The sequence below is a fragment of the Saccopteryx bilineata genome, chromosome 2 (genome assembly GCF_036850765.1).
Source record: "Saccopteryx bilineata isolate mSacBil1 chromosome 2, mSacBil1_pri_phased_curated, whole genome shotgun sequence".
Taxonomy (NCBI): Eukaryota; Metazoa; Chordata; class Mammalia; order Chiroptera; family Emballonuridae; genus Saccopteryx; species Saccopteryx bilineata.
The window spans coordinates 804,042-831,392 of record NC_089491.1 but is presented as its reverse complement, the minus strand read 5'-3'; the positions used below and the strand labels follow the sequence as shown (position 1 = coordinate 831,392).

At 60.7% G+C, this 27,351-nt stretch overlaps 2 protein-coding genes and 1 pseudogene across 13 annotated transcripts; 2 read left to right on the top strand and 1 right to left on the bottom strand.

Moving 5' to 3' along the window:
- Positions 1 to 125: 125 nt before the first annotated feature.
- GRIN1 (glutamate ionotropic receptor NMDA type subunit 1) lies at positions 126 to 25,624 on the top strand. 12 transcript variants are annotated; one of them, XM_066255641.1, is made up of 21 exons: positions 136 to 945; positions 3,242 to 3,376; positions 5,769 to 5,945; positions 8,040 to 8,102; positions 8,876 to 8,976; positions 14,182 to 14,303; positions 14,388 to 14,562; positions 15,646 to 15,790; positions 15,888 to 15,971; positions 17,805 to 17,946; positions 18,061 to 18,188; positions 18,969 to 19,133; positions 19,208 to 19,326; positions 19,439 to 19,551; positions 19,640 to 19,788; positions 19,887 to 20,044; positions 20,235 to 20,396; positions 20,542 to 20,651; positions 20,763 to 20,908; positions 22,174 to 22,284; positions 24,718 to 25,624. In XM_066255641.1, the coding sequence occupies exons 1-21, from the start codon at positions 688 to 690 to the stop codon at positions 24,784 to 24,786; spliced, it is 2,832 nt and encodes a 943-aa protein (XP_066111738.1). In that variant the 5' UTR covers positions 136 to 687; the 3' UTR covers positions 24,787 to 25,624. The 12 variants fall into 12 exon arrangements, with proteins under 12 accessions (XP_066111732.1, XP_066111735.1, XP_066111736.1 ...); XM_066255640.1 differs by having other exon boundaries at positions 24,351 to 25,624; XM_066255635.1 differs by having other exon boundaries at positions 126 to 945; positions 22,174 to 25,624.
- On the top strand, positions 3,535 to 4,484 carry LOC136322701 (fatty acid-binding protein 5 pseudogene; annotated as a pseudogene).
- On the bottom strand, positions 25,625 to 27,114 carry LRRC26 (leucine rich repeat containing 26). The gene is made up of 2 exons (XM_066255650.1): positions 26,108 to 27,114; positions 25,625 to 26,021 (listed from the first exon to the last, which is right to left on the bottom strand). The coding sequence occupies exons 1-2, from the start codon at positions 26,772 to 26,774 to the stop codon at positions 25,783 to 25,785; spliced, it is 906 nt and encodes a 301-aa protein (XP_066111747.1). The 5' UTR covers positions 26,775 to 27,114; the 3' UTR covers positions 25,625 to 25,782.
- Between the last annotated feature and the right edge of the window lie 237 nt (positions 27,115 to 27,351).

Here is a 27,351-nt window from a genome sequence, read left to right as displayed (position 1 = left end):
GGACTCGCGCACGCGCGCGCGAGCAAACCCATGTACACACTGGCACCGCAGCATTCGTTCACGCACAAGACCGAACGCGGTGACACTGTAAGCTACTTAAACTCAGCTCCTTTCAGGTCCAAGACAGCTCAGGTCACTGTCCCGGTGCCCACTCCACAGACGCGCGCGCACACGCGCACACACTCACTCCCCCCGCTCTCCGCGCTCCGGCGAACGCTCACACGAACGCAGGCGCACACCCTGGCGCGGGAGGCGCCCTCCCTCCGCTCCGTGTTAAGAAGCGGGGACGGCGGGAGGGGTAGAAGACGTGGGTCCCGCTCGAGGCTCCGCAGCTGCCGCAGTGGCCGCAGCGTCAAGACTGGGACCATCGAAGCCCGTGGAGGACTCGCCTCCGCGGTGTCCTCTCTGCGCAAGGTGGACGGAGCCACGCCGAGACCCGCTTCAGCACCGCGGACAGCGCCGGTCGCTCGGGGCCAGGAACCCACGCGAGCCCAGGACAGTCCCCGCCGGCCGAAGGCTCGGGTGCCGCTTTCCCTCCCGAAGACGTTCTGGGCCTAAGGCTCCTGGGGACGTGGCTTCCCCCAACCGCGAGATCGGGCGCGCGCAGGACGGCCGGGGCGCCCCGCTGGGGATGGGCCGAGGGCCCCGCGTTCGTGCTGCCCAGAGCCGGGTCGCTGCCCGGAGCCCATGAGCACCATGCGTCTGCTGACACTCGCCCTGCTTTTCTCCTGCTCCTTCGCCCGTGCTGCCTGCGACCCCAAGATCGTCAACATCGGCGCGGTGCTGAGCACGCGGAAGCACGAGCAGGTGTTCCGCGAGGCCGTGAACCAGGCCAACAAGCGGCACGGCTCCTGGAAGATCCAGCTCAACGCAACCTCCGTCACCCACAAGCCCAACGCCATCCAGATGGCCCTGTCGGTGTGCGAGGACCTCATCTCCAGCCAGGTGCCCGGTCCCTGTCCCCAGGACCCCTGACGCACCAGCTCTTACCCCTCCCCCACTACCTCCTACCATCCCCCTCCCCCTCCTTCTCCACCCCTCCCGCTGTCCCCGTTTCATCCACCTTTCCCGGCCCTCTCCCTCTCCTGAAGAAAGGACCCTTCCCCAAGACAGCTGGCTCGTTCTGGAGAGGGTTTGGTCTCACTAGCAGATGGTGCTCCATCTTAGCCCCCAGACTGGTCACCTGCTGCTGGGGCCGGTCCTCAGAAGGATTCCAGAGCCTGAGGTCCTAATCGGTGTGTGCTGACATGGGACAGGAATTTGGCAGTGGGTTTCCTCACCGCGTGTGTGGGAGGTGGGGTGGAGGTGAGAGGACTCCGGGCAGGCAGGGAGTTCTGCCTGCAAAGCTTTCTACAGGATGAGCCTGCTGCCCATCGTTGTCCTGGCTTCTAGGTCTCCTTCCCTTCCTCCTTCCCCTTCCCCCCAGCCACAGGTCTGTATGAGTTGGGAAATGCCCAGATGTTGAAGCCAGGTGTGCCACAGGGTAGGGATGAGAGGCATTAGAGCTCAGCGTGGGAGCCGCTGGCAGCGGGCGCTGGGGTGGGGAGGAGGGAGAGGGGGAAGACAGGACTCAGGATTTCGCTGTGGGAGCTGTCCGCCCCTGGGCGCGCTGCTGCTGAATTCCAATGAAAGCTGCAGGATCACTGCATTGCAGCCCTTTATGTAAGAGGCAGGACCGCCCCCGGGTGTGCAGCTCACATCCGCTCCTCTCCACACAGGCCTATGGCAAAGAGGCAGAAACTTACACTAGCCCACCCATGCACATCGGCAATACACAATCAATTGCACATGCACACTTGCCCTTCCCTGCCCCCCAGACACATACAAGGACACACACACTCTCGTGCCACATGCGACTCTGAATGCCCGGGTGCACATGCAAACACATGCTGGGCTCAGGTCACCCATCCAAATGCACATAAAATACAGACACGTTGGGGGCACACTGTGTACGTATGCATTCCTAGCATGTGTTCCCAAACATCTTCATGTCATGTACACGCATGCTCATGCAAACACTGATCGGGCACTTTTGTGTGCAAACTGGAGGTGAAGGCCAGGGGAGGGCTGACCAGTCCAAGCAGATCTACCTGCCAAGGGCAGGTTAGAGTTTGGCTCAGAAATCTCCCCCCTCCCCACCTCACAAGCCGCACCTATGCCTGAGTAACACTTCTGTGGCCAGTGGCTTCTGTCACATGTTTCACGTGGAATGGAGCGGGACATGAAAGGGTAATCAGGGGCCCAGGTAAGACCCTTTTTGGGGATCCCTCCTCCAACACACAGTTTTGCAATCAGTGGGCACTGTTCCCACAGAGAACAGCCAGCCCCACGAGCCAAGGTGATGGCAATAGCTGTCGCTTGCTGACCACACCCTGCTAGCCAAGCACTGTGCTGGCGTGGCAACCACTGCCTGGCCATTTGGGACCAGCGCACATGGCCTCTCCATTTGCAGAAGCAGGTGGTCCTTGTGGCTCAGAAGGAGGAAGGCAGAGTTGGGACAGACATAAGTCCTGTGAGGAATGTGTGGAACCATCCTAGTGTCTGCCCCTTCCCACTCCTCACCTAGGGGACAGGGCTCGGTCCGGGCAGGAGGGTCCAGCTGCCCCACCACCCACCCCACTCTGTGCCTTGGCCTTGGGTCTCATTCAAACTGAGCAAGCGAGCTCACCCTGAGAAGCCACCAATTAAGAGATGGAGTCCTTGGGTAGCTCCTCATCCAGCCACATACAGCTCAGTCTCTGGAACACCAGCTCGGAGCCAGGATGAGGGACGAGGACAGTGGGTGGTATGGGTGTGGTTTTTAGCTTGATTCAGCACCAGCCTTCTCCATGATCCACTCTGGGGATGATTTGTACAGCCAGGGGACAAGCCTTCATCCTCCCTGTCAGGGTCTCAGTACACACCTCAAGGCAGCTCCTGCATTGTGAGGGGAGTGAGAGGAGGCCTGGGGGTGGGGCAGCGTGAGGAGGTGTCTGTCATCTTCCTGTGTGTTCTGTCAGCCCCCCCCCTGCCACCTTGCTCTGCCTCTGGCTTGCCACTATGATTTGTTGATACTCAGAGGGTGGTTATGGGGTCCTGACTTGTGGGTGTGTGCACACTAATGATGACCTAGAACCCTTCCCCCCACGTCTGCCTGCCCAGTTCAGCCTCTGTTGTGTCTGGACAGTGGCTCCAGCGTAGGGCACTGGGTGCAGGGGGCAACCCACCCCTGCTCAAGCTGACACTGTCCCCTTGTCCACAGGTCTATGCCATCCTAGTCAGCCATCCACCCACCCCCAATGACCACTTCACCCCCACCCCCGTTTCCTACACAGCCGGCTTCTACCGCATCCCCGTCCTGGGGCTGACCACCCGCATGTCCATCTATTCAGACAAGGTAAGCTTGACCCCTTGGCTGGCCCAGTGACTCTGCCCCATGCTGAGACCCACAGCTCCTGTGACTCAGGGCCACCAGCAGCTGCCCACAACGGGGGACATGGACAGGCATTCAGACTAGGGGCTCTGGGGTCCAGATACACAAGGTGATGCACGAATATGCACATTTGTGCATGCTTACACACTCACACCTATACATACTCATAGCCTCACTAACACACAAACTCACTCATGTACATGTACAAAAATACACACTTACCCCTGACCTTTGGTGGCGCAGTAAAGTGTCGACCTGGAAATGCTGAGGTCGCCGGTTCGAAACCCTGGGCTTGCCTGGTCAAAGCACATATGGGAGTTGATGCTTCCAGCTCCTCCCCCTTCTCTCTCACTGTCTCTCTCTCCTCTCTAAAAATGAATGAATGAATAAATAAATAAATACACACTTACCCTGCCACACCCACAGCACCGCACTCTCCCCTGCTGAGGTCTGCTGCAGGGCCTCCTGTGACCACCACGGCCACCATTCAGCAGCTGGCAGGAAGATGGCGCTTGGTGGAGAGCAAAGGCTTTGACGAGTACACGAAAGAACTAGGAGTGGGCATGGCTTTGCGGAAAATGGGCGCCATGGCCAAACCAGACTGTATTATCACTTCTGATGGCAAGAACCTCACCGAAAAACTGAGAGCACGTTGAAAACAACACAGTTCTCATGTAACCTGGGAGAGAAGTCTGAAGAAACTACTGCTGATGGCAGAAAAACTCAGACTGTGCAACTCTGTACTCGGCGCCCTGGTTCAGCAGCAGGACTGGGACGGGAAGGAAAGCACCGTAAGCAGGAAATTGGAAGGCGGGAAATTAGGGTTGGAAGGCATCATAAACAACATCACCTGTACTCGGATCTCTGAAGAAGTAGAGTAAGAATTCCATCATCCTTCCGGACAGGAATTAGCTGTGAGGATAAACAAGCTCAGTTCAACAAGCAAACTGCTCCATGCTTTTTATTTTTATTTTTTGCATTACTTTGTTCAGTTCCCTTTATCATAAACATTTTACATGCAACTGTTTCCAAATGTTGGTTTAATTAGGATCAACCCTTTGGTTAGTAAATAAATGTGTTTAATGCTATAAAAAAAATACACAGTTACATAACACATACACTCACAGCTACCAAGTCCACCGTCTCTTACCCCTGCACACATCCACCATGTACACACCACACACCATCACACGCTCATACGTTCACATTCACATGCACACTCATATAACACAGTGTTCCTACACACACTGATACAATCCACACTCTCACACTGACACACAGGCCCCTCCAGATGTGCAGTGACACACACCTGCACTCAGGCAGGAGGCCCACTGAAAGGTGACAGGCACCAACGGCAAGCCCTGGGAAGCAGCCAAGGTGCCCTTGACTGTGGAGACGTGGGCGGCTCGTTCCTGCGCACTCCAGCCACTGCCTCTTTGTCTCTGAGCACCAGCCTCCTCAAATGCGAAGAGAAAAACGCCTCTATAGAGGGAGCAGCCAGAGCAGCATACGTGCCCCCAGCCTAGATCCAGACCCTGGCTCAACTCTCTGGTCCGGCATGAGGACCCACGTTATAGCCAAACCTCCAGCTCCACCCTGACCCCACAGATGGTTCCAACTCGCAGCTCACTTGTGCCCAACACATGGACCGGAAGGCCTGGGTCAGACCCACTCCAAGACCCCCAACTATTCAATACAACTCTCTTGCGGCCACGTGACCAGGTGGATGATGGACAGAGGCCAAGGCGCATGCATTCTTGCAATGGGGTTCCAAGGCACTGACCCCAGTTCGCAAAGGGGGAGCAGCTGAAAAAAATAATTCTGGAAGTTTCAGAGGACCACGAGATCAGAGTGGGTCCGCGGAGACACTAGTAGGACACTGTAGCACTGCTTGGACAGGCGGAAGGCCTGGACTGCCCAGGGCAGAGCTCACTTCCTTCCCCGTCCTCGTGGACGCCCCTGGCAGCTGGTGTGGGCGGGACCAGCAAGCACAATCTCGACACTTTTTGGAGAAGAAATGAAACATTTGCCCCAAGAGGGAGGCCCTCCTAACAAAGTCGGGAAGGGCCCGTGTGACACCCCTGGGGGGCGGGAGGGAAGGGTCTAGGGGAACTCTCTGAGCCCAGTTGTCCAGCGGGGGCAGGCTGCCTGCAGATGGGGGAGGGGGCTCAGCCCAAGGACAGTTCCACAGACACCTGACAGCTGTGCTGGGCGCTGCTGGGCAGACACGGGGCCGCCACTCCTCGGAGGAGAGCGAGAGGACGCGGGGGAGGGAGAGGGCCGCGGGCGGGCCGGCGGCGGAGGGCAGGGCGCGCGGGGGTCCCGGCGGCCCTCAGCTCCGCCCTGCCTCCCGCAGAGCATCCACCTGAGCTTCCTGCGCACGGTGCCGCCCTACTCCCACCAGTCGAGCGTCTGGTTCGAGATGATGCGCGTCTACAGCTGGAACCACATCATCCTCCTGGTCAGCGACGACCACGAGGGCCGCGCGGCGCAGAAGCGCCTGGAGACGCTGCTGGAGGAGCGCGAGTCTAAGGTGAGCCCCGGGCCGCGGGCGGGGGGCGCCTGCGCAGCAGGCGGAGCAGCGGTCTGCGCCGTGTCTGTGGCCCGTGTGTGAACACTTCTCTTTCCATCGTGCATGGTCAGCACCACCACGTCTGGCGAGCGCCCGCCCCAGCCTGTCCTCGGCTCATTTCACTTGCTTTTGCCATTAGTCGAAATCTCCTTCGTGTCAGTCCCTGCGGGGCGAGGGCAGGACCACCTGGAGCTCCGCAAACACCCCGCCCCGTCCACCCACTCACCCACTCACCCACTCACCCAGTCGTCCTTCGGGTCCGCTTCTGGCCGGACCCTTTCTCTCCCGCCCCCGCAGTCCCCCCCCAACCCCCGCCAGCCAGGCTCAGAATTCGGGGCGCTCCTGCCCCGTCCCCAGCGGCCTCCCTTAGGACGCCCTTCTCAGGGATGGCGACCCTGCACCTCGTTCCCTTCGAAAGAACCCAGCTGCCCCCTGCTGTGACCCTCTCAGTGTCCTCACACCGGTCTTGCCCCCCACCACACACAGCCTTCCATCTCACAGCTGCCATTGCCCTCGCCAGAGCCCCATCAGCGGACACAAAGCTGTCCCTCAACACCCGCCCCTGGTTGGCCCCCTTCAGGCCTCCCCGTCCCTCTGTTGACCTGATCTTTTCTTCTCACCTCCCACCACAGGGTGGGGCTTCTCCTGGGGACCGATTAGGCATATACTTCTAGGACGCACTGACCACCTTTCCCCAATCCTAGCCCCACTCTGTGGGGCTGGCAGAGAACAGAGTGGCGATTTCTGGGGGTCCAGGAGACCCCCATTTCCTCCCTTGCCCGCCCCTCTTGCCAGACTGAGGAGGAGCTGGTGCTCACCAGAGGCCCAGGGGGAGCCTTCACCCAGTCCAGACCCCTGGCCCTCAGCCCCTGGGTCACGGGCTCCCCGGATGGAGTGGAGACCAAGCCGGGCAGAGAGGGAGGGAGGCCAGGCTGGGGAGGGCCTGGGGAGGCCAGGCCAAGGGGGGGGGTGGGGAGCATGTTCTTTCTGGGCAGTCAGAGCTGGCTTCAACAAACTTAATGCCAACTCCGGGGCCCCAAAGTGCCATAGATCCCTGAAGGGATTAGGGGGTGCTGGTTGGTGGGTGAAGCCAGAGAGCAGACCCAGAGGGTCCTGGGGGTTCCTGCTTTGGGGATTGGCTGAGGCTGGGAGGGAAGGCTGTCTATTAGTACCTCGGGGCCCTACCCCTCTTGAGACAGCACCTTCAACACCTGGTAGGCATATTACTTCCTGGCATACCCTCCCAGGGCTGTGTGCACACACACACACCCAGTGCACACTCACACACTCATCAGGCACACTTCTTCACACCCAACCACCAGTGCACACTCTCACAGGCACACGGAGTCACTCTCTACCTCCTGCCACAGACTCAGACCACGTGTCTTCCCACTGCACCGCCAAGAACTCCCACACGGGCATGCGGCCCACGGGCATGCCTTATCCCACCGTCTCGCACACGTGTGCACGCACACACACAGCACTGGCCTTGCCTGTGGGCTTACATAGACTAACGCCGATCACCTCTGTGCACACATACATAGGTACACAAACTCCTCCACTCTGCAGTGGGCCACCGGGTGTGTGCACACCAGTTAGTGAGAACAAAACATAGGCAGCTCTTAGAAAGGCTGAAGGGGGGACATGGGGAGGAGGGGACAGAGGGGCAGGCACAGGGAGGGGCTGCTCAACCCCCATTCAGGACTGATGTGGGGTGGGGCCACACAGCAGGTGCATGGCAGGGGGGGTGCGGCAGGTGGGACCCCAAAGGGATCCATTTGGCATGGACATGGGCAGGGTCTTCCTTTCTCCCCCTTGCGACCATTTCCAAGAGCACAGCTCTGTGGCCAGGAGCCTCAGTGGCCCCTGGGCCCCTCGTCCCCAGCACTGCCCAGCCCCTGCCCCGTCCCGGGCCTAGGTGTTTGCGAGCTCCAGGTACGTGCCCATCTGCAGACGTGCCGAGGAGGTGGTGTGATTGCTTTAGCGCCGTCATTTTCAACCGTTTATAATCTTCTTCTGTGTCTGCATATTTTCTCTGTGCACATTATTCATCAGAGTAAAAAAAGGAACTATGAAAACCTCGACCAACTGTCCTATGACAACAAGCGCGGACCCAAGGTATATATGCATGGACGTGCACGCCACCCACCGACTAGGGAGCCTTGGCCTCTGTCGCCTCAGCCACTGGGGCCATTTTCCGGCCCAGCGGAGCCGCAGGGCCAGAGCAGTGAGGAGAGTGAGGTCGTGAGACAGGCAGCCACAGGCAGGAGAGGGCAGGAGCGGCCGCGTGGGTCCCCGCGGCCCACCACCACAGCCGCGGCCTTGGCCTGCGCCTGAGAGGCAGGCATGCCGCAAGAGGAGCTGCTCTCCGGGAAGTGCATGCGAATCTCTGGGACCCCCGGGGTTTCCTCGTGGAACCCAGGAGGGAGCCCACCCGTCCAGCCGCCCGCCTGCCTGCTGGGGTCCGGCCACTCCGCAGGGGCCTGTGGAGTCAGGCCCGAGAGGATCTCCCGTGGTGTGGGCAAAGCCAGCCTCATCTCTGCTCCCAGTTGCATTCCAAAACTCTTCTCGTTCCTGTCCGCTGCACGCTCTCTGCGTCTCGGCCCACTTCAGCTTGCATGCTCAGTGCAAAGAGGACAGCAGTGACAGACAGAGAGAGGTGCAGAGAGCAGGGCGCAGCGAAGGACAGCGAGCAGGCTGCAGCAAGGACGAGCGAGGCCAGGCCAGCGAGGAGCCAGGAGGACAGTTGAACAGCACAGGTGGCAGGTGCAGGCCGGGGCAGCCCTAGCCGAGCTGCCTCGGGGTTCCTAGCGGCTGCGGCCCAACTCTCGCCCCTGAGGCACTATGTCCCCTGCCCCGGTCACCTGCTAATGCTCCCGCTCACACCACAGGCTGAGAAAGTGCTGCAGTTTGACCCGGGGACCAAGAACGTGACGGCCCTGCTGATGGAGGCGCGGGAGTTGGAAGCCCGGGTCATCATCCTCTCTGCCAGGTGAGGCTGGGCTGAGCCCTCCCCCTACTTCACGCAGGAGCCCCCCGCCTGGGCCAAGGCTTGGGGCACCATCGGGCTGAAGTTGAGTTTCAGCTTCCAAAATGCCCTTGCCTAAGAGAGACCCCACTTCGAACACCTGGTGACCTGGTAGCCTGGCAGGTGGGACACCGTCCGTCCGTCTGTCCATCCCTCCCTGGGTTCTCCCTCCCTTTCGCTGCTGCCACTTGCCTTGAGCTGGGCTTTTGGGGTGGGGTACGGACAAGCCCCTGCCCTTAGGAAGGCAAACACGGCCCCGGTGACAGGCGGGCTGATACTGCGTCTGGGACCCAGGCTCAGGGAGAGGGCCCGAGAAGACATGTACTGGTGCGCAGGTGAGCCCAGGTGGGAAGGCCCACAGCAGGGAGAGCTCTAGAGTCCGTAGACTGAAGGCCTGGAGCCGCTGGAGTAGACAGCAGGAGAGGAGAACCAGTTAGAGGCGTGTGGAAACCAAGCTGCCCTTGACAGGGCCTGAGCCCACACCACAACCTCAGGGACCAGCCTACCATAAAAAGCCCCTTCTTTTCCAATGGTTAAGAATGGTTCTCCTCAAAAAGGAAATTACAGGCTACCCAGAAGAGAAAAGAGAAGAGCCCCATCCCACGGGACAGCCAAGAGCGCCTGGGTGGGCCCACCCCACTGTTTGCCCAGTCCTGGAAGCTCTGCTGAGCTCCCACCGAGTGCAGAAAAACTGCAGAGATCATTCTGCCCAGAAGAACACACCCCAAATCTGCTGTCCTGCAGGTCAGAAAGAGGCAGCACTACCTGAGTCCCAGGGCAGGTGTCTGTTTGCACATTCAGTCAACAAACCTCTGGCACAGACTTAGATGTGCCCTTCTGCCTGGGACAGATCACAGGACAGGGACAACCTAGGAGTCTTGAAGGTAGAAGGCCAGAAGCAGCCCCACTTCCAGCCACAGAGGTGCAAAAAGAGGGTGACAATTTTGCCCCCCTCCTGTTTTACAGTGGCAAAGTCAGTCGGGTCTGAGAGTCAGGAGTTCCTTGCCCACGCTGACCATCCAACCCTGGCGCTGTGGGGGAGGGTTTCTGGAGAAAGGTTCAAGGATGTGCCCAGGGAAAGTCAGGAGGGTGCACTGAGCAAGCCCCGCCCAGAGGAAAACCCCACTTAGAAAACCCCAACCCGGAGCTACTCAGAGAAAGCCCCTCCCAGAGCAAAGTCCCTCCCAGAATAAGCCCCGCCCATTCCCTCCCTTTTTATTTTTCTATTCATTTCTATTTCTCACTTATCACAGGGCTTGCGGGAGATTGGGAGGATGTGGTGGGGCGCAAGGATGGATGGGTGGGTGCACCAATCGGCAGGCAGATGGGCCTGTGGACAGTCGACTGGGGATCAGAAGGCCCCTTCATCCAAGGCAGAGCAAACCAAGGAAGCTGTTACTCCAAACATAGGTGTTCAACTGCTGAGTACAACTGCAAAGGACGAGGTCACCCCAAATTACACCTGACCAACCCACCCATTGTAATTACCAAGACATGGTCCAGAAAGCCACATGGAAAACCAATCTATGGAACCCCGCCACACCCAGGTCCCAGCAGAGGGGCAAGCACTTTGCCACTGTTTTCCCTCTGGTCTCCCTGCAGGCATACGTGGGGAAGGCCTTCTGATGTGGGCTGAGAAGGTCTTGTCTCATGTCACTAACTCCAGGGTTGAGGACTGGTTTGCCGAATGTGGCTCCAATAAAGGTCAGCCCAGAGAAGGGAACGTGGTCATAGCAGACAGTTGAATATGCACTAGACACACAGAGGCACTCACATGAACTATGTTCCCACACACACACATATGAGCGCACACCATATAACTACATGTGCCCACACGTTATATGTACACCACACATGCACACATACATCCACAGACCTGGACAAACATGCATACACATGTGCACAGGCACACATATTCACACCATTCCCATACACATGCACACACCATGTGTTTGCACACACACCATGCACAGATACCATGTATACACCATACACAAAACACACATGAGCACATACACTCTACACACACATACACATGAACACACACCATGCACATACTGTATGCATGTGCACACATCTTATACACACATACACACAGACATGTGTATGTACCATATACACATCATACACAATGCATGCACATGCTCACACAGGCACCATACAGACACCACACACATATATACACAAAATATTGCATGCATGCACATGCAGGCATATCACACAAATACATATATACACACCTATATATAAGGTCTGCCGGAAAGTTCTGTCCGTTTTTTTTTTTATTTATTCATTTTTTTAGAGAGGAGAGGGAGAGACAGAGAGAGAGAAAGAGGAGAGACAGAGAGAGAGAGAGAAGGGGGAGAGGAGCTGGAAGCATCAACTCCCATATGTGCCTTGACCAGGCAAGCCCAGGGTTTCGAACTGGCGACCTCAGCATTTCCAGGTCAACACTTTATCCCACTGCACCACCACAGGTCAGGCAAGTTCTGTCCGTTTTTGGAATAAAAGAAAATACAAATTTTTCTTACCGCCAATAAACTTTATTAAATAATATAATTGCCATTATTATTAATGATTTCTTGCCAGCGTGAGGGCAATTTGTATATCCCATTTTTGAAAAATGTTTTATCTTTTGATGCGAAAAACTGAAACAGTGCTTGTTTGATATCTTTTTCATTTTTGAATTTTTTGCCCTTCAAAAAATTTTGTAAGGACAAAAACAAGTGATAGTCAGAGGGTGCTAAGTCCGGGGAATATGGTGGATGCGACAGACATGCTTCTGTAGCATTTTTCCTTGTTGAAATTTGTAAAAATTACAGTGGCGTAAATGAACTTTATCAGTAGCCATGGGTACACTATGGCTTCACACATAAGACTAACGTGAATCAACTTTGTTTTAGTTAATTTGCTACGTCAGTATGTATCCATTAAGTGATAAAAATAGAGAGGCACACATGCGCCAAATAAACGTGCTTACGTGTCAAAACTTGTTGTGATAGAAACGAACAGAACTTTCCGGTAGACCTTATACAAGTGCATGCACACCATGCATGCATATACTTTATACCAACATACACAGTGCACACATGTACACAATCACATATAAACCACACCACATGCTACATGTGTGCACACAGTTAAGCACACTGCCCCCCAAAGCACAGTACTCACGGCATCCGCACACCACCAACACCCCTCTGTGTCCATCCATGCAAGGCCTTTGGGTTGGCAGGGCTGGCAGAGACGCCACCCCTCACAAGGCAGTCTCCTTGGAGCAGAGGTGCCAGAGTCCCACAGCAGAGGGCAGAGCAGCCCCCAGCGTGCCCGGCTCCAGAAGCCCAGGGTGGCAAGGCTATGCTTGACTGTCCCTGGGGCAGTGGCTAGCTCGAGTCTTCTCCACCCAGGCACTCCAAGCTGACACATTTGGCTCCTACTTCATGCATTTTGCAGAGAGGTCCCATCAGAGCCAATCTTAATTTTTTTTTTTACTAATTTTCTACCCCCTGCAGAGAATTCATTACCAAACGTTTTCTTGTTATCTTCCTGAAACCGTTCTTACTGCAGCCAGCTATTTCCATAAAACAGTTTGATGGATTGGCCAGGCTTCTGTCTGCAGCTGTGTTCCTGAGGAGTATCCGTTTACAAGATACAAGCATAGATGCGTGTCATTCCACCTGACAAATGTCACAGCCCTGCCAGGTTTTGTGGGCACCGCTGACAGTGGGCACACTGCACCCAACACGGGCATGGCCGGTTTTGCCAGTGATTAGGCTGAACACTCCTGTTTAGGCCACCAGTGTGGGGCTGCCCGGAGCACCCTTACTTGATGTTGCTTACCTCCAACACTAGCCCTGTCATTTTGAGCAAATGCTGAAGGTTTTTATATCTTCGTTGGTTAATTCTTGGGAAAATTCGGGTCAGACCCCTTAGACAACCTAGGGCCACTTTGGTTTCCAGGGTCAGAGTCTTTGTGACAATAACTCACCAGGCAGCTAATCTCTTCAACCCCTTTCCACCCCACTGCGCATGCACCGGAGAAGCAAGGTGCCTGCCATGGTCCAGCTCTATCTGGGGCCAGGTCCAGCCCAGCAGGGAAGGGAAGGTGGGAGTTGGGGAGGATTCCCCATAGCTCTACAGCTCACCAAGGTCCAAAGTCCTTTTCCAGACCAGGGAGACCTAAGCCCTAGGGCAGGCATCCCCAAACTACGGCCCGCGGGCCGCATGCGGCCCCCTGAGGCCATTTATCCAGCCCCCCACCGCACTTCCGGAAGGGTCACCTCTTTCATTGGTGGTCAGTGAGAGGAGAGCACTGTATGTGGCGGCCCTCCAACGGTCTGAGGGACAGTGAACTGGCCCCTTGTGTAAAAAGTTTGGGGACCCTTGCCTAGGGGATTGGGTCCACAGGGCCTCATCCATGAGGATGACACTACAAGATCTTAAGAGCATGTGTGTCTGCCGGGCAAGGTCAGTCTTCTGTCCTGCCAGAGGTCCCAGCCTGCGTGCTGGGCAGAGCAAGCTGCTTCTGCAGACCCCAGAAGGATGAGCAGCACCCCTCCTGTCTTTCCTGTGGCTTCTGTTACAATTCTCAGGGCAGTTCCCAGGTGCTGGGTCCCCCCAGCATCTGACCAACCTGGAGGGCCCCCAGCCCCCCATTTCAGATGTGGACACAGAGAACCAGAGGTTCTGGGGCTTGTTCAGGAGGGCACAAGGGTAGGTGTGTGGGGGTGAACTGTCCAGGCACAGACCTGATTCTGCTGCTTATCACCGCTAATGTGCCTTGAGTGCCTCAGTCTCCCCTCCTGACACAGGGATAGCACTAATGGCAGCCTCGTAGGGGTCCTGTGAGAATTAAATAAGATAGTCTATATGCAGTGCCATAGGGCATCTCATGCCAAGGGCGTCTCAGGCCACCTTGTCCCTGATGGCACGACAAGGGCACGGTTGAGGGCGCAGCAAGAGAGCCAGAGAAGCTCTGGGGGTTTGGACCCCAACCCATGTCACCTCTGTGGGGTCCCCTGGCTCACGTGGGCTGGGGGCAGGGGCTGGCCACTTCACCCTGTGGTGTTCCCAGGCACCCCGCTCCCGGTGAGGGGCTGGGGACTTGGAAGCCGGCCTTGGCTCCCGGAGGGCTGGAATCCTGGCCCGTCACCCCCCTCTGCCCTACAGCGAGGACGACGCTGCCACCGTGTACCGCGCAGCGGCGATGCTGAACATGACCGGCTCGGGGTACGTGTGGCTGGTGGGGGAGCGCGAGATCTCGGGGAACGCCCTGCGCTACGCCCCTGACGGTGAGTGCTGGGCCCGGCGGGGGGTGGGGGTGGGGTGGGGTGGGGGTTCCCCCACCGGCTCTAAGCGCGCGCGCTCTGCCCCAGGCATCATCGGGCTGCAGCTCATCAACGGCAAGAACGAGTCGGCCCACATCAGCGACGCGGTGGGCGTGGTGGCTCAGGCGGTGCACGAGCTCCTGGAGAAGGAAAACATCACCGACCCGCCGCGGGGCTGCGTGGGCAACACCAACATCTGGAAAACCGGGCCGCTCTTTAAGAGGTGGGCGGGGCCGCTCTACCGGAGGTGGACCGGGCTGTTAGGAGGTGGAGGTATCGGGCCTTCGTCTGGTCCAGCTCAGCCGCTGCCCACAGGCTCCAGATGCAGTCACCTACCCCAGCGCCCTCCTCTCTCCATTCCTCCCTTCCACCACCTGCTCCACTGTAATAGTCATCTGTCCCGTGTGCCACTCGCACCAACACCTTGAAGGTCGCTGCCTCCACAGCTTTTAAATTGCCCCTAGCTTTGAACACTGCCAACCCTGAAAACCTACCCCACTCCCTAGGGTGTCTGACAGCCCTTGGCAGGAGGCTGCCGCTAGAGGTGGGGACCGGGCACTTCCAGGGACCCAGGAGTTCAGACAATGGATGCAGGGCTGGCACCCGAGCCTGTAGAGAGCCAGGGTCGGCCCCAGACCTAAGTGCATAACCACAGGGGGGCAGGAGTGAGCTCACAGTGCCCTGAACCCTGTGCACCAGAGTGGGCAGGGCCAGCTCATCACTAGATCTCACCCCCCAGATTGAGTAGCCAACGCAGTCCGCCACGCCCACAGCAGGAGCACACACACAACTGCAGATGGAGGCGCATAGGTGCACACAGGCACAGACATAGGCACACAGGCCCAGAGAAGCACGAGGCACACACACACATGCCACAAGTACCTGCATACCACACAAGGATCACGTGGGGTACACAGGTGTGTCCCGAAGGGCAGGCTACCGTGCACACAGGCAGGTGTGCGCGTGCGGAAAGACAGGACCTCAACCGCTCACTGGCAAACAGGCACTGTGTCCTTTCTGGGCCTCTACCTCCTTGTCTGTAAAGTGAGGATGGCTGCTATGAGGATTGAACGTCCCAAACCACAGAGAACCCCCAACACAAGGCCTGGTGCACAGAGCTGTTCGGCGGCTATACCTGGGCTGTCCACCTGGTGGAGGCAGGTCAGACCAGCACGCCACCCGCCCGCCAGGCTCACAGCTCCAGGGTCTGACCGGGATGGGGACAGGCGGAAAGTAAGGCTCGGGCTGCTCAGGAGGCCACCGAGGGAGTGGCCCTGAGAAGCTGAACCCACGCTGCCTCCCCCAGAGTGCTGATGTCTTCCAAGTATGCGGACGGGGTGACTGGCCGTGTGGAGTTCAACGAGGACGGGGACCGTAAATTCGCCAACTACAGCATCATGAACCTGCAGAACCGCAAGCTGGTGCAAGTGGGCATCTACAACGGCACCCACGTAGGTGGGGGTCACGAGGGGGTGGGGGCTGGGGCCTTAGAGTCCTGGGGCCAAGACCCCTGCGTGGCCACCCTCCATCTCATACTCCCACCCCCAGGTCATCCCCAACGACCGGAAGATCATCTGGCCGGGCGGAGAGACAGAGAAACCTCGAGGGTACCAGATGTCCACCAGGCTGAAGGTGGGGCCCGCTGCACTGCCCCGGCACCCACACCCTGGACACGCCTTCCAACTCCTCAGACCCAGAGGAGGGCACAGCGAGGTCAATGAAAGTACCTGAAGGAAGTGGGGACAAGACTGGCCCCTGGCTGCCTGTACCCCCACCTCGCACCACAGAGGAGGCTCAGAGAGCAGGTGGAGCGGGGAGAGGAGGTTGTCGGCCCCCACCCATGGCTCTCTCCAGTGCCCAGGGGACCCAACCCCATTTAAATCCGAGGAAGCTGTTAAGGACAAGACTCCCCAGGGGACAAGCTGGTGGAGGACAAAAGGCCAGATCGATGGGTGGTCATCCTGTGGACTTCAGCCTCAGCGCTCTGTGCTGAATTCTGGTCCTAGAGAGGCCACTGTGGCACTCCTGATCACTCCTCCAGGTGGTCCTAGCCATCCCCCACTCCAGCTTCGTGGCAGGAGGCCATGACTGGGCCATACTGCTCTTACGGCCCTGGCCTCCCTGCAGCACTCCCTGGGGTGGGCACTTCCCTCCTAGACTCCCTCCCCAGACCCTTAGGAGCTCCCTGCGCTGCCTACTGTAGGACCATCCCTCACTGCTTCTCTTCCTTGGCCTGAGCTCCTTTGGGCTCATTCCTGGGCCCCTTCTCTCCTCCAAAGACACTCTCCTGATAGTCCTTCCCCATGCTGACCCACACCAACGCCAGACGAGTATCTTGAGCTCATCAACCAACCTTCTTCAAGTGTCCTAGGTCCTCAAACACCTCTCAGCCCTGTCTGCATTCTGGGCCCACCCCCACGGCCTCTGATAAGCAAAGTGGGCTTTCCCTAAGGTTCAGACACTGCATGTTGAAGAGCCTGAAAGTAACCCTGAAACACCAGTGGCCAGATGGTCCCATCCAAGCTGCCAGCTTTCTACTTTTTTTCACACTGACTTTTAAAGAGCACAAACATTCATATATATATTATCTATCTATCTATCTATCTATATGTATACATAATATATATAGCTTGTCTAAGAGAAAAACAATGAAAGTTTAAAAAGTCACTAAGTTCCTTCAAGGGCTCGCAACCCCCACGGAAAAAAAGATAAAATGCTGCCCCCACCGCGGAGGCTTAGGCCTGTGCACCCTCGCAGGCCCACCCTCCTCTGTGCTGGCAGCAGAGGGCGCCTCTCAGATCCCTGCTCACTGCAGGCTCAGCTCAGTATCACACACCCCCTTGGACCACCTTCAACGTGCTGCGCCTGGTTCAGGCCCCTCTGCCCCCAGCCTACAAGCCCCTGAAGGACAGGGAGGAGAGAGGGCCCCAGCTCCAACCCCAAGGGGCCCCTAGATTGAAGAGGCAGGCAAGGGAGAGAGGACAGGGGAGATCCGCAGGGGACAGAGGGAGGAAGAGTGGATGACCAGACAAGGACTCATTGCTGAAAATGCTGAGTATTCAACAAGGGTGGCTGTGGGCCTTGGGTCCCGTGCAGGCTCCGAGGGGACGTCAGGGGACATGCCCCTGTCCTCATGAGGCACACTCTGCGCTGGGACAAGTTGTTCCTCATCCCCGAGACGGCAGAGAAGGTGCTCAGGACAGGTTGGACGTTCCAGCAGGCTTCTTTGATGGAGGGAGTGATGCGCAAGCCAAAGAGCCAAAGGACAAGTGGCTAAGAGTTTGGGCACAGTGGCTAAAGGACAAGGGCACAGTGTTTCAGGAAGCCATGTGTCTTCTGAATGCTGAGGTGGTGTGGCAGGTCCCGGGAGTCTGGGCGCTGAGAAGAGGACAGTGCCCTCCCCCACCCCCTCACCCGCTGGTGAGGGCGGGTGGTCCAGGCTAGGTCTCTGTCTCCATCCCCAAGATCGTGACGATCCACCAGGAGCCCTTCGTGTATGTCAAGCCCACGCTGAGCGATGGCACGTGCAAGGAGGAAATCACAGTCAACGGGGACCCCGTCAAGAAAGTGATCTGCACCGGGCCCAACGACACCTCGCCGGGAAGCCGTGAGTGCAGGGCTGAGGCCCATGGAAGCCTGGACGCGAGTGCCGGTATGGGGGGCCCCCCCCCCCCGACTGACTCAGCGGGGAGCCCCTCAGTCATCGAACCTCCTCCCCCAGCACGCCACACGGTGCCTCAGTGCTGCTACGGCTTCTGCATCGACCTGCTCATCAAGCTGGCGCGGACCATGAACTTCACCTATGAGGTGCACCTGGTGGCCGATGGCAAGTTCGGCACTCAAGAGCGGGTACGCCGGGATTGCTGGGAGCCAGCGCAGAACGAGTGGGAGGGTCTTGCTGTGGGTCCGACCGTGGGTGGGCGAGGCCTGCAGGCTGGGTGGGGTCTGCGTGGGCGGGGCCTGCAGAGTGGGTGGGTCTGAGTGGGCGGGGCCTGCAGGCTGGGTGGGGTCTGAGCGGGCGGAGCCTGCAGGCTGGGTGGGGTCTGAGTGGGCGGGGCCTGCAGGCAAGCGGTGTCTGAGTGGGCAGGGCCTGTATAGTGGGTGGGTCTGAGTGGGCGGGACCTGGAGACTGGGCGGGTCTGCATGGGCGGGGCCTGCGGGCTGGGTGGGGTCTGAGTGGTTGGGGCCTGCAGACTGGGTGGGGTCTGAGTGGTTGGGGCCTGCAGGCTGGGTGGGGTCTGAGTGGGCGGGGCCTGCAGACTAGGTGGGGTCTGAGTGGTTGGGGCCTGCAGACTAGGTGGGGTCTAAGTGGGCGGGGTCTGCAGAGTGGGTGGGTCTGAGTGGGCGGGGCCTGCAGACTGGGTGGGGTCTGAGTGGTTGGGGCCTGCAGACTAGGTGGGGTCTGAGTGGGCGGGGCCTGCAGGCTGGGTGGGGTCTCTGGGCGGGGCCTGCAGAGTGCGTGGGTCTGAGTGGGCGGGGTCTGTAGGCTGGGTGGGTCTGAGTGGTTGGGGCCTGCAGGCTAAGCTAGGCTACGGGCAGGCGACCCCCCAGCGGTGCGCCAGGGCGGCAACCTGTTTGTGGAGTGGGGCCACCGGTGTACGCGTCCCCACCGGCTGCGTCGCCCCACAGGTGAACAACAGCAATAAGAAGGAGTGGAACGGGATGATGGGTGAGCTGCTCAGCGGGCAGGCGGACATGATCGTGGCCCCGCTGACCATCAACAACGAACGCGCACAGTACATCGAATTTTCCAAGCCTTTCAAGTACCAGGGCCTGACCATTCTGGTCAAGAAGGTGGGCAGGGGCCCGGGGCGAGGGGTGGAGTCCTGGGAGGGCCCAAGCGACGCTGACGGCCTGCCCACCGGCAGGAGATCCCCCGGAGCACCCTGGACTCCTTCATGCAGCCCTTCCAGAGCACGCTGTGGCTTCTGGTGGGGCTGTCGGTGCACGTGGTGGCCGTGATGCTGTACCTGCTGGACCGCTTCAGGTGAGCGCGGCCCGGGAGCCGTTCACCTCCACCTGCGGGGCGGGCGGAGCCGGCGAGGGGCGGGCGAGGCTGCCTCTCCCGTCCTCTCCCGCCCTCCCTCTGCGCCCTGCAGCCCCTTCGGCCGGTTCAAGGTGAACAGCGAAGAAGAGGAAGAGGACGCGCTGACCCTGTCTTCCGCCATGTGGTTCTCCTGGGGCGTCCTGCTAAACTCTGGCATCGGAGAAGGTGAGGCTATTCCAGGCCCTGCCCTGCACCGCCCCGTCCGGTCCCCGCGTCGCCCGCAGGCCCGCAGCTGACCGTTCTCTGCCCACAGGCGCCCCCCGAAGTTTCTCCGCACGCATCCTGGGCATGGTGTGGGCCGGCTTCGCCATGATCATCGTGGCCTCCTACACTGCCAACCTGGCTGCCTTCCTGGTTCTGGACCGGCCCGAGGAGCGCATCACAGGCATCAACGACCCGCGGGTGAGGCGTGGCTCTGCTGGGGGCGGGGTCGCGAGGCCAGCGGGGTCCGCCTCTGCTGGGGCTGGAGAGTAGCCGCGAGCCCGCCTCTGACCCCGCAGCTGAGGAACCCCTCGGACAAGTTCATCTACGCGACGGTGAAACAGAGTTCGGTGGACATCTACTTCCGGCGGCAGGTGGAGCTGAGCACCATGTACCGGCACATGGAGAAGCATAATTACGAGAGTGCGGCCGAGGCCATCCAGGCCGTGCGAGACAAGTGAGGGCCGGGCTGGACACGGGGGAGCGTCCACCCTTAAAAAACAAGTGCGAGTGTCCTGGCTGGACGGGAACCGCGGGACTGGGACAGACGTGAGGTTTTCAGGCTGGCAGGTGGAAGAAGGGCGAACGTGCGGTCGAGGGCAGCCCGGCGGTGCGGGGGCTCCCGTAACCTCTGTCCTTGCCTGCAGCAAACTGCATGCCTTCATCTGGGACTCGGCGGTGCTGGAGTTTGAGGCCTCACAGAAGTGCGACCTCGTGACTACCGGCGAGCTGTTCTTCCGCTCTGGCTTCGGCATCGGAATGCGCAAGGACAGCCCCTGGAAGCAGAATGTCTCCTTGTCCATCCTCAAGTGAGTCAGTCTCATCTGCCGCCCAGCCCCCCTCCCCTCCGCTCTCCAAGGGCCCCACCTCAGTGACAGAGGCCGCTCAGGCCCCGCCCCTACTCGTGAGCCCCACCCAGGCCCTCATCCGCCACTATTCGCCCCACCCACCTAGGTCCCATGAGAACGGCTTCATGGAAGACTTAGACAAGACGTGGGTGCGGTACCAGGAGTGTGACTCACGCAGCAATGCGCCTGCTACTCTCACCTTCGAGAACATGGCAGGTGGGGGTCCTCCCTTCCCCTTACCATCCCTGGTGACGGTAGGTGGGTTCTCCAGGGGACCTGCAGCAGCCCAGTGGGCCAAGAGCTGAGACACTGGGTCCTGGCCTACAGGAGTCTTCATGCTGGTGGCTGGGGGCATCGTGGCTGGCATCTTCCTGATCTTCATTGAAATTGCCTACAAGCGGCACAAGGATGCCCGCCGAAAGCAGATGCAGCTAGCCTTTGCCGCAGTGAACGTGTGGAGAAAGAACCTGCAGGTAGGGCAGGCCACCCTCCGAGGCCTGGTGCCCATGGCCCAGCCTGGCCCGGGCCCCCCTCCGTTCCCACAGGCCGAAGCACTAGCCCTGGCTCTGGGAACCCATGTGAGCAGGACTGGAGCTAGAAGCCACAGCCAGGGGCAGCGTTGGTGGGGGCCCACCTGCAAGTGGCTGCCCACTGCCAAGCCAGGCCAAGGGAGGCCACACGCCCTGCTCCAGGCCTCCGCCTGGCCCCTCTGTCTCCAGAGTCGCCCACCAGCGCCCATTCCATAGGAAGGCAAACTGAGGCAGGGTAAGACAGGGACCCACCTGGGCGTAGCACGTGAGTCTAAGGCGCATTCTGCCCTCGCCGCCCCGCACCCCTCCTCAGCACCCTCCGGGGCCCCCTTCCCCAATGCCTCGCTGTGTCCTCGATTCTGTAACTCCAGTCTGAAGCAGTCTAGCTGGTCCCGCCTGGCACCCCAGGCCCTGTCTGTGGGAATTCACGGCCAGCAAAGGACAGGCTGCATGAGGGACACCCACGGCCCACCCGATGTGAGGCAGGCAGTGCAGCCTGTGTCGGCCCGTGGCTCCTGCCCCACGGTCCAAGTCCAGTTTGCTGCATCTCTTCTCTTTCTCTGGGTGCCTCCCCAGAGCCTGTGTGCTGGGATGAAGTTGGCAGTGCAGAGAGGGAGGGCCTTGGGGGGACGGGTTGCTGGAGCCCCCAAACCTCTCATCTGCCCACTCTTGCTCTTGGGACCTGGTCGCTGCTCTCACTGGCAGGCACAGAGCCGTCCTGGCCATCATAACCAAGGCCAGGGTCCCGGGAACTGCCTCTGTCTATTGCTCCAATTCATGTCGACACCTGCCTTTGGCCCCCTCGGACCTTCCTGAATCTTGGCGTGCCCCCTCAGGGGTCAGAATGGCTGATGGGCCCAAGGGGCCGCTCCTCCAGTGCTTGGGGAGACACCTCCTCCTTGGGATGCCCGTCAATCAGGGCCACCCAAGAGCCAGGCAGCCAGGCAGACCTCCCAGGAAGAGAGCCGGATGGGAACCGTCTATCCCAAGCCCACCCCCAGCAACCAGCGAGATCAGGCCTGACCGGGGCAGGAGCAGAGGCCACCTGCGTGTGTCTGGCTCTCGGTCCAGCAGTCCAGCACAAGGAGACAGGCAGGAGCAAGGGCCTGAGTGGCTGGCCAGGCCGGGCAGCGGCCACCATGGAGCAGGCGAGGGCAGGTGTGGCCGTCATCCTTAGCCGTCTAATCACTTATACATATTCATTTTAGGATAGAAAGAGTGGTAGAGCAGAGCCCGACCCTAAAAAGAAAGCCACTTTTAGGGCTATCACCTCCACCCTGGCTTCCAGCTTCAAGAGACGTAGGTCCTCCAAAGACACGGTAAGGGGAAGAACGCCCAGTCCCGTCTCCGACTCTTTATCTCGCCCCCTCCGTGTCTGTGTCCCGTGCATCAGGCGTGCCCCCGCTCATCCCACCCCACCCCATCCCGACCGCTGTGGCCTCTGCCCTCATCTCTATTCGCCCAGCACACTAGGTATTCTTCTCTCTGACTCTCCAGGCCGCTCTCTCTTGGCCTTTCTGCCACTGGCTCTCATTGGGTCCTCTTTCCCCATGTGTCTCTGCGTTAGTCTGCCCCCCCCATGCCATGACGCCATGCGCCATCTTGAAGCTGTGTCATGTTGTTGGTCAGCCAGTCAGCCTCACCACCTTGGGGCCATGCCCAGGGGCCCCTGGGAGCCCAGAGCCACCCTGTCCTGGGCTCCTCACACATCGGGAGGCCACACCACCTCACTGTTATGTCAGTTTCTCAGCCTCTCCTGGTGGGGGGGGTGCTGCCCTCTCCCTCCCCGCCACGTCTGGTGGAGGGGTGGCTGTGATGTCCCATCCGTCCATCTGTCTGGCTGCCAGCCCTGCCACCCAGACACCTGTCTCACGTGTCTCACCAGAGCCATGCCTGTTGCATCCCCTCCGTGTGGTCTCTGTGTGGGCCGGGGCTGGGGGCCGGGCCTGGCTCCATCTGGGTGGACGGCTGGGGCCTGGAGTTGGAACAGGCCCCCAGCCACAGGGGACTGTCAGGCAGGGAGTGGATGGGACCACAGGGGGCGGCTCCCACCCCAGGCTGAGCAAGGTTCCTGTAGGAGGTGTGCCGGCAGCCCCCAGAGGATTTGAGAATGAATGAGTGGGGGTGGCCCGGAAAGCCAGGGCCTGCAGAGCGTGGGGCACAGAGGCTCCCAGACAGAGGAGGCCCAGGAAGGGAAGGCCTCCTTGAAGGAGGCCAGCAAGCACCTCAGCTCCTGACCCCCCGGCCCACCCCATAGGCTCACATCAGAACCAGGCCTCCTGCCTGAGTCCAGAATTCCCTGCCCTCTTGCTTTGGGCAGCTTATCACCACACTGGCTGAGCATGCTTGGACCAAAAACCTTCCAAACAGACCCAGCCTTGCTAGGGGCACCCCAGTCCCAGGTGGGGAGAGGGCCACCCAGAGCCAGCACAGCCCTCAGCCCAGCAGACTCCCTGCAGTTCAGGAGTAAGGTTGGCCCTGAGCCCACAGGCGCCATGCTCCAAGATGGAAGCGGGTACACACCCCCCTCTCCAGTGCATGGGAAGAGGGGCGGGCCCCCAGGAAACAGCCAGCGCTTGGCACAGACCAATCTGAATTCAAGGTGAAGCCACCAGAGTGCTTCAAGAGGGGCACGACTGCTCCTCTCCCCAAGACGGGCTGGGCACAGGGACGGTGGAGGAACAGCGAGAGTCAGTGGGGCTGGAGCAAGAGCTGAGGCACAGACGGCCCAAGCCTGGAGAGAGGGGCAGGGCCTGAACCAGGGGCACCACCAGGGGTGCAGGAAGAAGAGAGGGGGCGCACAGGCCCGGAGAGTAGCAGAGGCGAGACAGTCCGAGGGTGCAGGCATCCCCGGCAGACGGTACTTTGGGGCAGGCAGCTGAAAGGAGGAGCACACAGGCGATGGTGTCACCGACCTGCCCTCTGCTCCCTGCTCCCGCCCAGAGCAGACAGTCATGTCCCTTAACTGGTTCAGGTGCAGTTCAGAGACTCTCACGGTGCCTTTCCAGGGACATACTCCCATCAGAGGCCTCACCTGGGCCTCCCTGGGTGCCAGGGACCGTCCCCCAGGCCAGTCAGCCCTGGCCTCCTGTGGCATCTGGGGCTGGCCCTTCCCTGCAGGAATGACTGGGGGCCCTACCAACTGGGGGTACTGGGTGGGGGAGGGCAGCCCAGCTCCCACTTGCTTCGGGCTGGGCACCTGCTCAGAGGGAGGTCTGGGTGGGTGGGGTGGCCCTGTCGGGATGGGTGGGGTCGGTCCGGCTGCTGAGATCCTCTGCCCCTGTCTTGAGGCCGGTCCGGGCCAGGGTGGCACTGGGCGCTCAGGGCTGGGGTCCCTGGCGGCCAGCGGGGCCAGCGGGTATTGATTGTTGGTTCTTATTTATAGAGCACCGGGGGTGGACGCGGCGCTTTGCAAAACCAAAAAGACACAGTGCTGCCGCGACGTGCTATTGAGAGGGAGGAGGGCCAGCTGCAGATGTGTGCCCGACATAGGGAGAGCTGAGACGCCCTGCCCGCCCTCCTCTGCCCCCCTCCCCCGCAGACAGACAGACAGATGGACGGGACAGCGGCCTGGCCCACGCAGAGTCCCGGAGCACGACGGGGTCAGGGGGAGGAGCGCCCCCCAGCCTCCCCCAGGCCGCGCCCGCCTGCCCGCCGGTCGGCCGGCCGGCCGGCCCACCCGTCCCGGCCCCACGTGTGCCCCTGAGCGCCGAGCTAACGGGCCACCTTGTCTGTGTATTTCTATTTTGCAGCAGTACCATCCCACTGATATCACGGGCCCGCTCAACCTCTCAGATCCCTCGGTCAGCACCGTGGTGTGAGGCCCCCGGAGGCGCCCACCTGCCCAGTTAGCCCGGCCAAGGACACTGATGGGTCCTGCTGCTGGGGAAGGCCTGAGGGAAGCCCACTCGCCCGAGACTGCCCACCCTGGGCCTCCTGTCCATTCGTCCGCCCTGCTGCCTGGCAGGCAGCCCCTGCTGGACCGAGGCGCAGACCAGAGCGGCCGAGGACGGGCCAGAGCTGAGCTGGCTGGGCAGGGCCGCAGGGCGCTCCGGCAGAGGCAGGGCCCTGGGGTCTCTGAGCAGTGGGGAGAAGGTCTAACCTAGCCCCAGACAGAGGGGCTTGGAGCAGAGACTGAAGCCCACCCTTCCCCAGCCACCACCAGAGCCCCAGTGGGGACCTGTGGCCCCAGGTGGCTGGGTCACCCCTGCTGCAGCGCCCAACCCTACCAGCCTCGGATCCACCCTCTCTCCTCTTCTTACCCCCACCCCCCTTCTCCTTTCGATTCCTTTCGCGGAACCGGCCCTGCCCTTCCCGGGACTGCAGACCCTGACACTCTCCAACCGGCAGCCGCTTCCCAGGGGCTCGCTGGGGCTCCCCGCTGCCTCCGACCTTTTCCTCCTGACTCCGACTGAACCTTCTCGTCGCCTCCTCCGGCATGCAGCCCAGGTTGGACTTCCCCAGTCGCTGGCTCGGGACTGTTCTCAGCCCTGCCTGCCACCTTGTACAGGCCGGTCCCGTCCCGTGTCCGAGCGCGTGCCCTCCCCTGCCGCCTGTGCGCGGACGCGTGCTAACCCTCCGCCGCAGAAGCCCGGGAACGCGCCGCACCGCTCCCCAGACCCAGTGTGTGCAGTGATGCCTAAAAGAATGTCACGAACATTTCGGTCTGTGTCGTTTGTTGACGCCCGCAGGGAGCGTGAGGGAGGGAGGGCAGGGGATAGAGGCAAGATTTCTAGGGCAGCCGCGGTCCACTCGGACTTGTGCGACGGCAGCGGGGCTCCCAGGGTCCGCAGGCGAGGCCCAGCCAGGGCTGGGGTTCAGAGATCCCCGCGGGCAGCAGCGCAGCCGCGGCGCGTGCGGCAGGCCACGAGCAGAGAGCCCAGTGCCAGGCAGGCGACCAGGCTGGCGAGGAAGGAGACGGGCCCCAGCGCGTAGACGACGACCAGGTCCCGCGGGGCGAGTGACTGCGCGCAGTGGCGGAAGGCGGCGTCGGGGAAGGCGGTCAAGGGACTGAGCGTCAGGCGCCCCGGTGACACGCAGAGCAACGTCTCGGCCTCTGCAGAACAGGGGCGGGCGCGGCGTCAAGCAGCGAAGAGGTGGCAGCAGCGGCCGCCCCATCCCGCCTGCGTCCGGGGGGCTCACCTGGCGCGGGCCGTGGGTGCCGGCGTAGCCAGGCGCAGAGCGGGCGCAGCGCGCAGCCGCAGACCCAGGGGTTGCCGCGCAGGCCCAGCGAGTTGAGGGCCGGCAGGCCGGACAGCAGGCCGGGCGCGAGCGCAGGCAGCTCGTTGTCCTGCAAGCTGAGTGCTCGCAGCAGCGGGAGCGCGCCCAGCGCTGTGGGCTCCAAGCGCACCAGCCGGTTGTCCGCTAGCGAGAGGTCGCTCAGCGCGCGCAGCGACGCGAAGGTGCCAGGCGCCAGCGCCTCCAGCTGGTTCGCACTGAGATCGAGCCGCTGCAGCGCGTCCAGGCCCCAGAAAGCCCGCGCGTGCACCCAGCGCAGCCCGTTCTCGCTCAGGTCGAGGCGCAGCAACGCATAAGCGCCCACGAAGGCTCCGGGGGGCAGCGCGTGCACACGGTTGTGGGCCAGCAGCAGCGCGCGCACGCCCGGGCTCAGGCCCGCCGGCACTGCGTGCAGCGCGCGCCCCGAGCAGTTGGCCTGGCCGCCCGGAGCGCACGCGCACGCCTCAGGGCAGTTCAGGGTCCTCCCGGCTCCCGTGAGGGTGGCCGCAACGGGCGCTTGAGCCCAGACTGGCCACCGAGACAGCAGCAGCAGCAACAGCGGCGGCCGCCACGAGAGAAAGGGGCTCAGCATGGGGGTAGTTGTGTGACCCGCAGTGGGAGGCCTGCTGCCCGTTGTCCCTAGAACCCGTCCGTCCGTTCTGCGCTGGCACAAATATTAACTCTCCGGTTCAAGTGCGGGCAGTTCCTGTCCCATGGCTGGATCCGCCTAGGGCGGGGACTAGGCACTTAGCCAAAGCCCAGCACTAGCAGTCACCTGTCCCGGAACTCCAAGCTTCTCTTGGCTCCATGCCAGAAGCGGTGCTGACACCCCCTGTGTCGCCCACCACCCTGAGCTTTTCTGAGGCCCGAGCAGCTGGACCGACCACACACACACACACACCACCCCCAGTGGATGCGACACACTGAATGGGCCCTAGTGCGCCCTGCTTCTCACCTGTCTCTACTAGTCCCAGACTCAGTGAAGTGACGTCCCTCCTACACATAGACAGCGGGCCCCCTTCTCCCTTCACCCAGGTAGGATAGTCTCATCCCCAAGGTGCATGACTGGTTGGAGCATGAGCACACGATGAGGGCCCGAGCCCAAGAGACAGGCTGTGCCCTGGAGGCAGGGGAGACAAGAGTCCCGTTTGCCTCATCCAACCCCCTAA

Bases quoted from the DNA above. Each gene is read 5' to 3' on its own strand.
- GRIN1 (XM_066255635.1), top strand. From the start codon at position 688: ATGAGCACCATGCGTCTGCTGACACTCGCCCTGCTTTTCTCCTGCTCC. The intron at 19,327-19,438 runs GTGAGCGCGGCC...TGCGCCCTGCAG, and splicing joins TACCTGCTGGACCGCTTCAG to CCCCTTCGGCCGGTTCAAGG. The intron at 20,045-20,234 runs GTGAGGGCCGGG...CCTTGCCTGCAG, and splicing joins ATCCAGGCCGTGCGAGACAA to CAAACTGCATGCCTTCATCT.
- LRRC26 (XM_066255650.1), bottom strand. From the start codon at position 26,774: ATGCTGAGCCCCTTTCTCTCGTGGCGGCCGCCGCTGTTGCTGCTGCTG. The intron at 26,022-26,107 runs GTGAGCCCCCCG...CCTGTTCTGCAG, and splicing joins GCACCCACGGCCCGCGCCAG to AGGCCGAGACGTTGCTCTGC.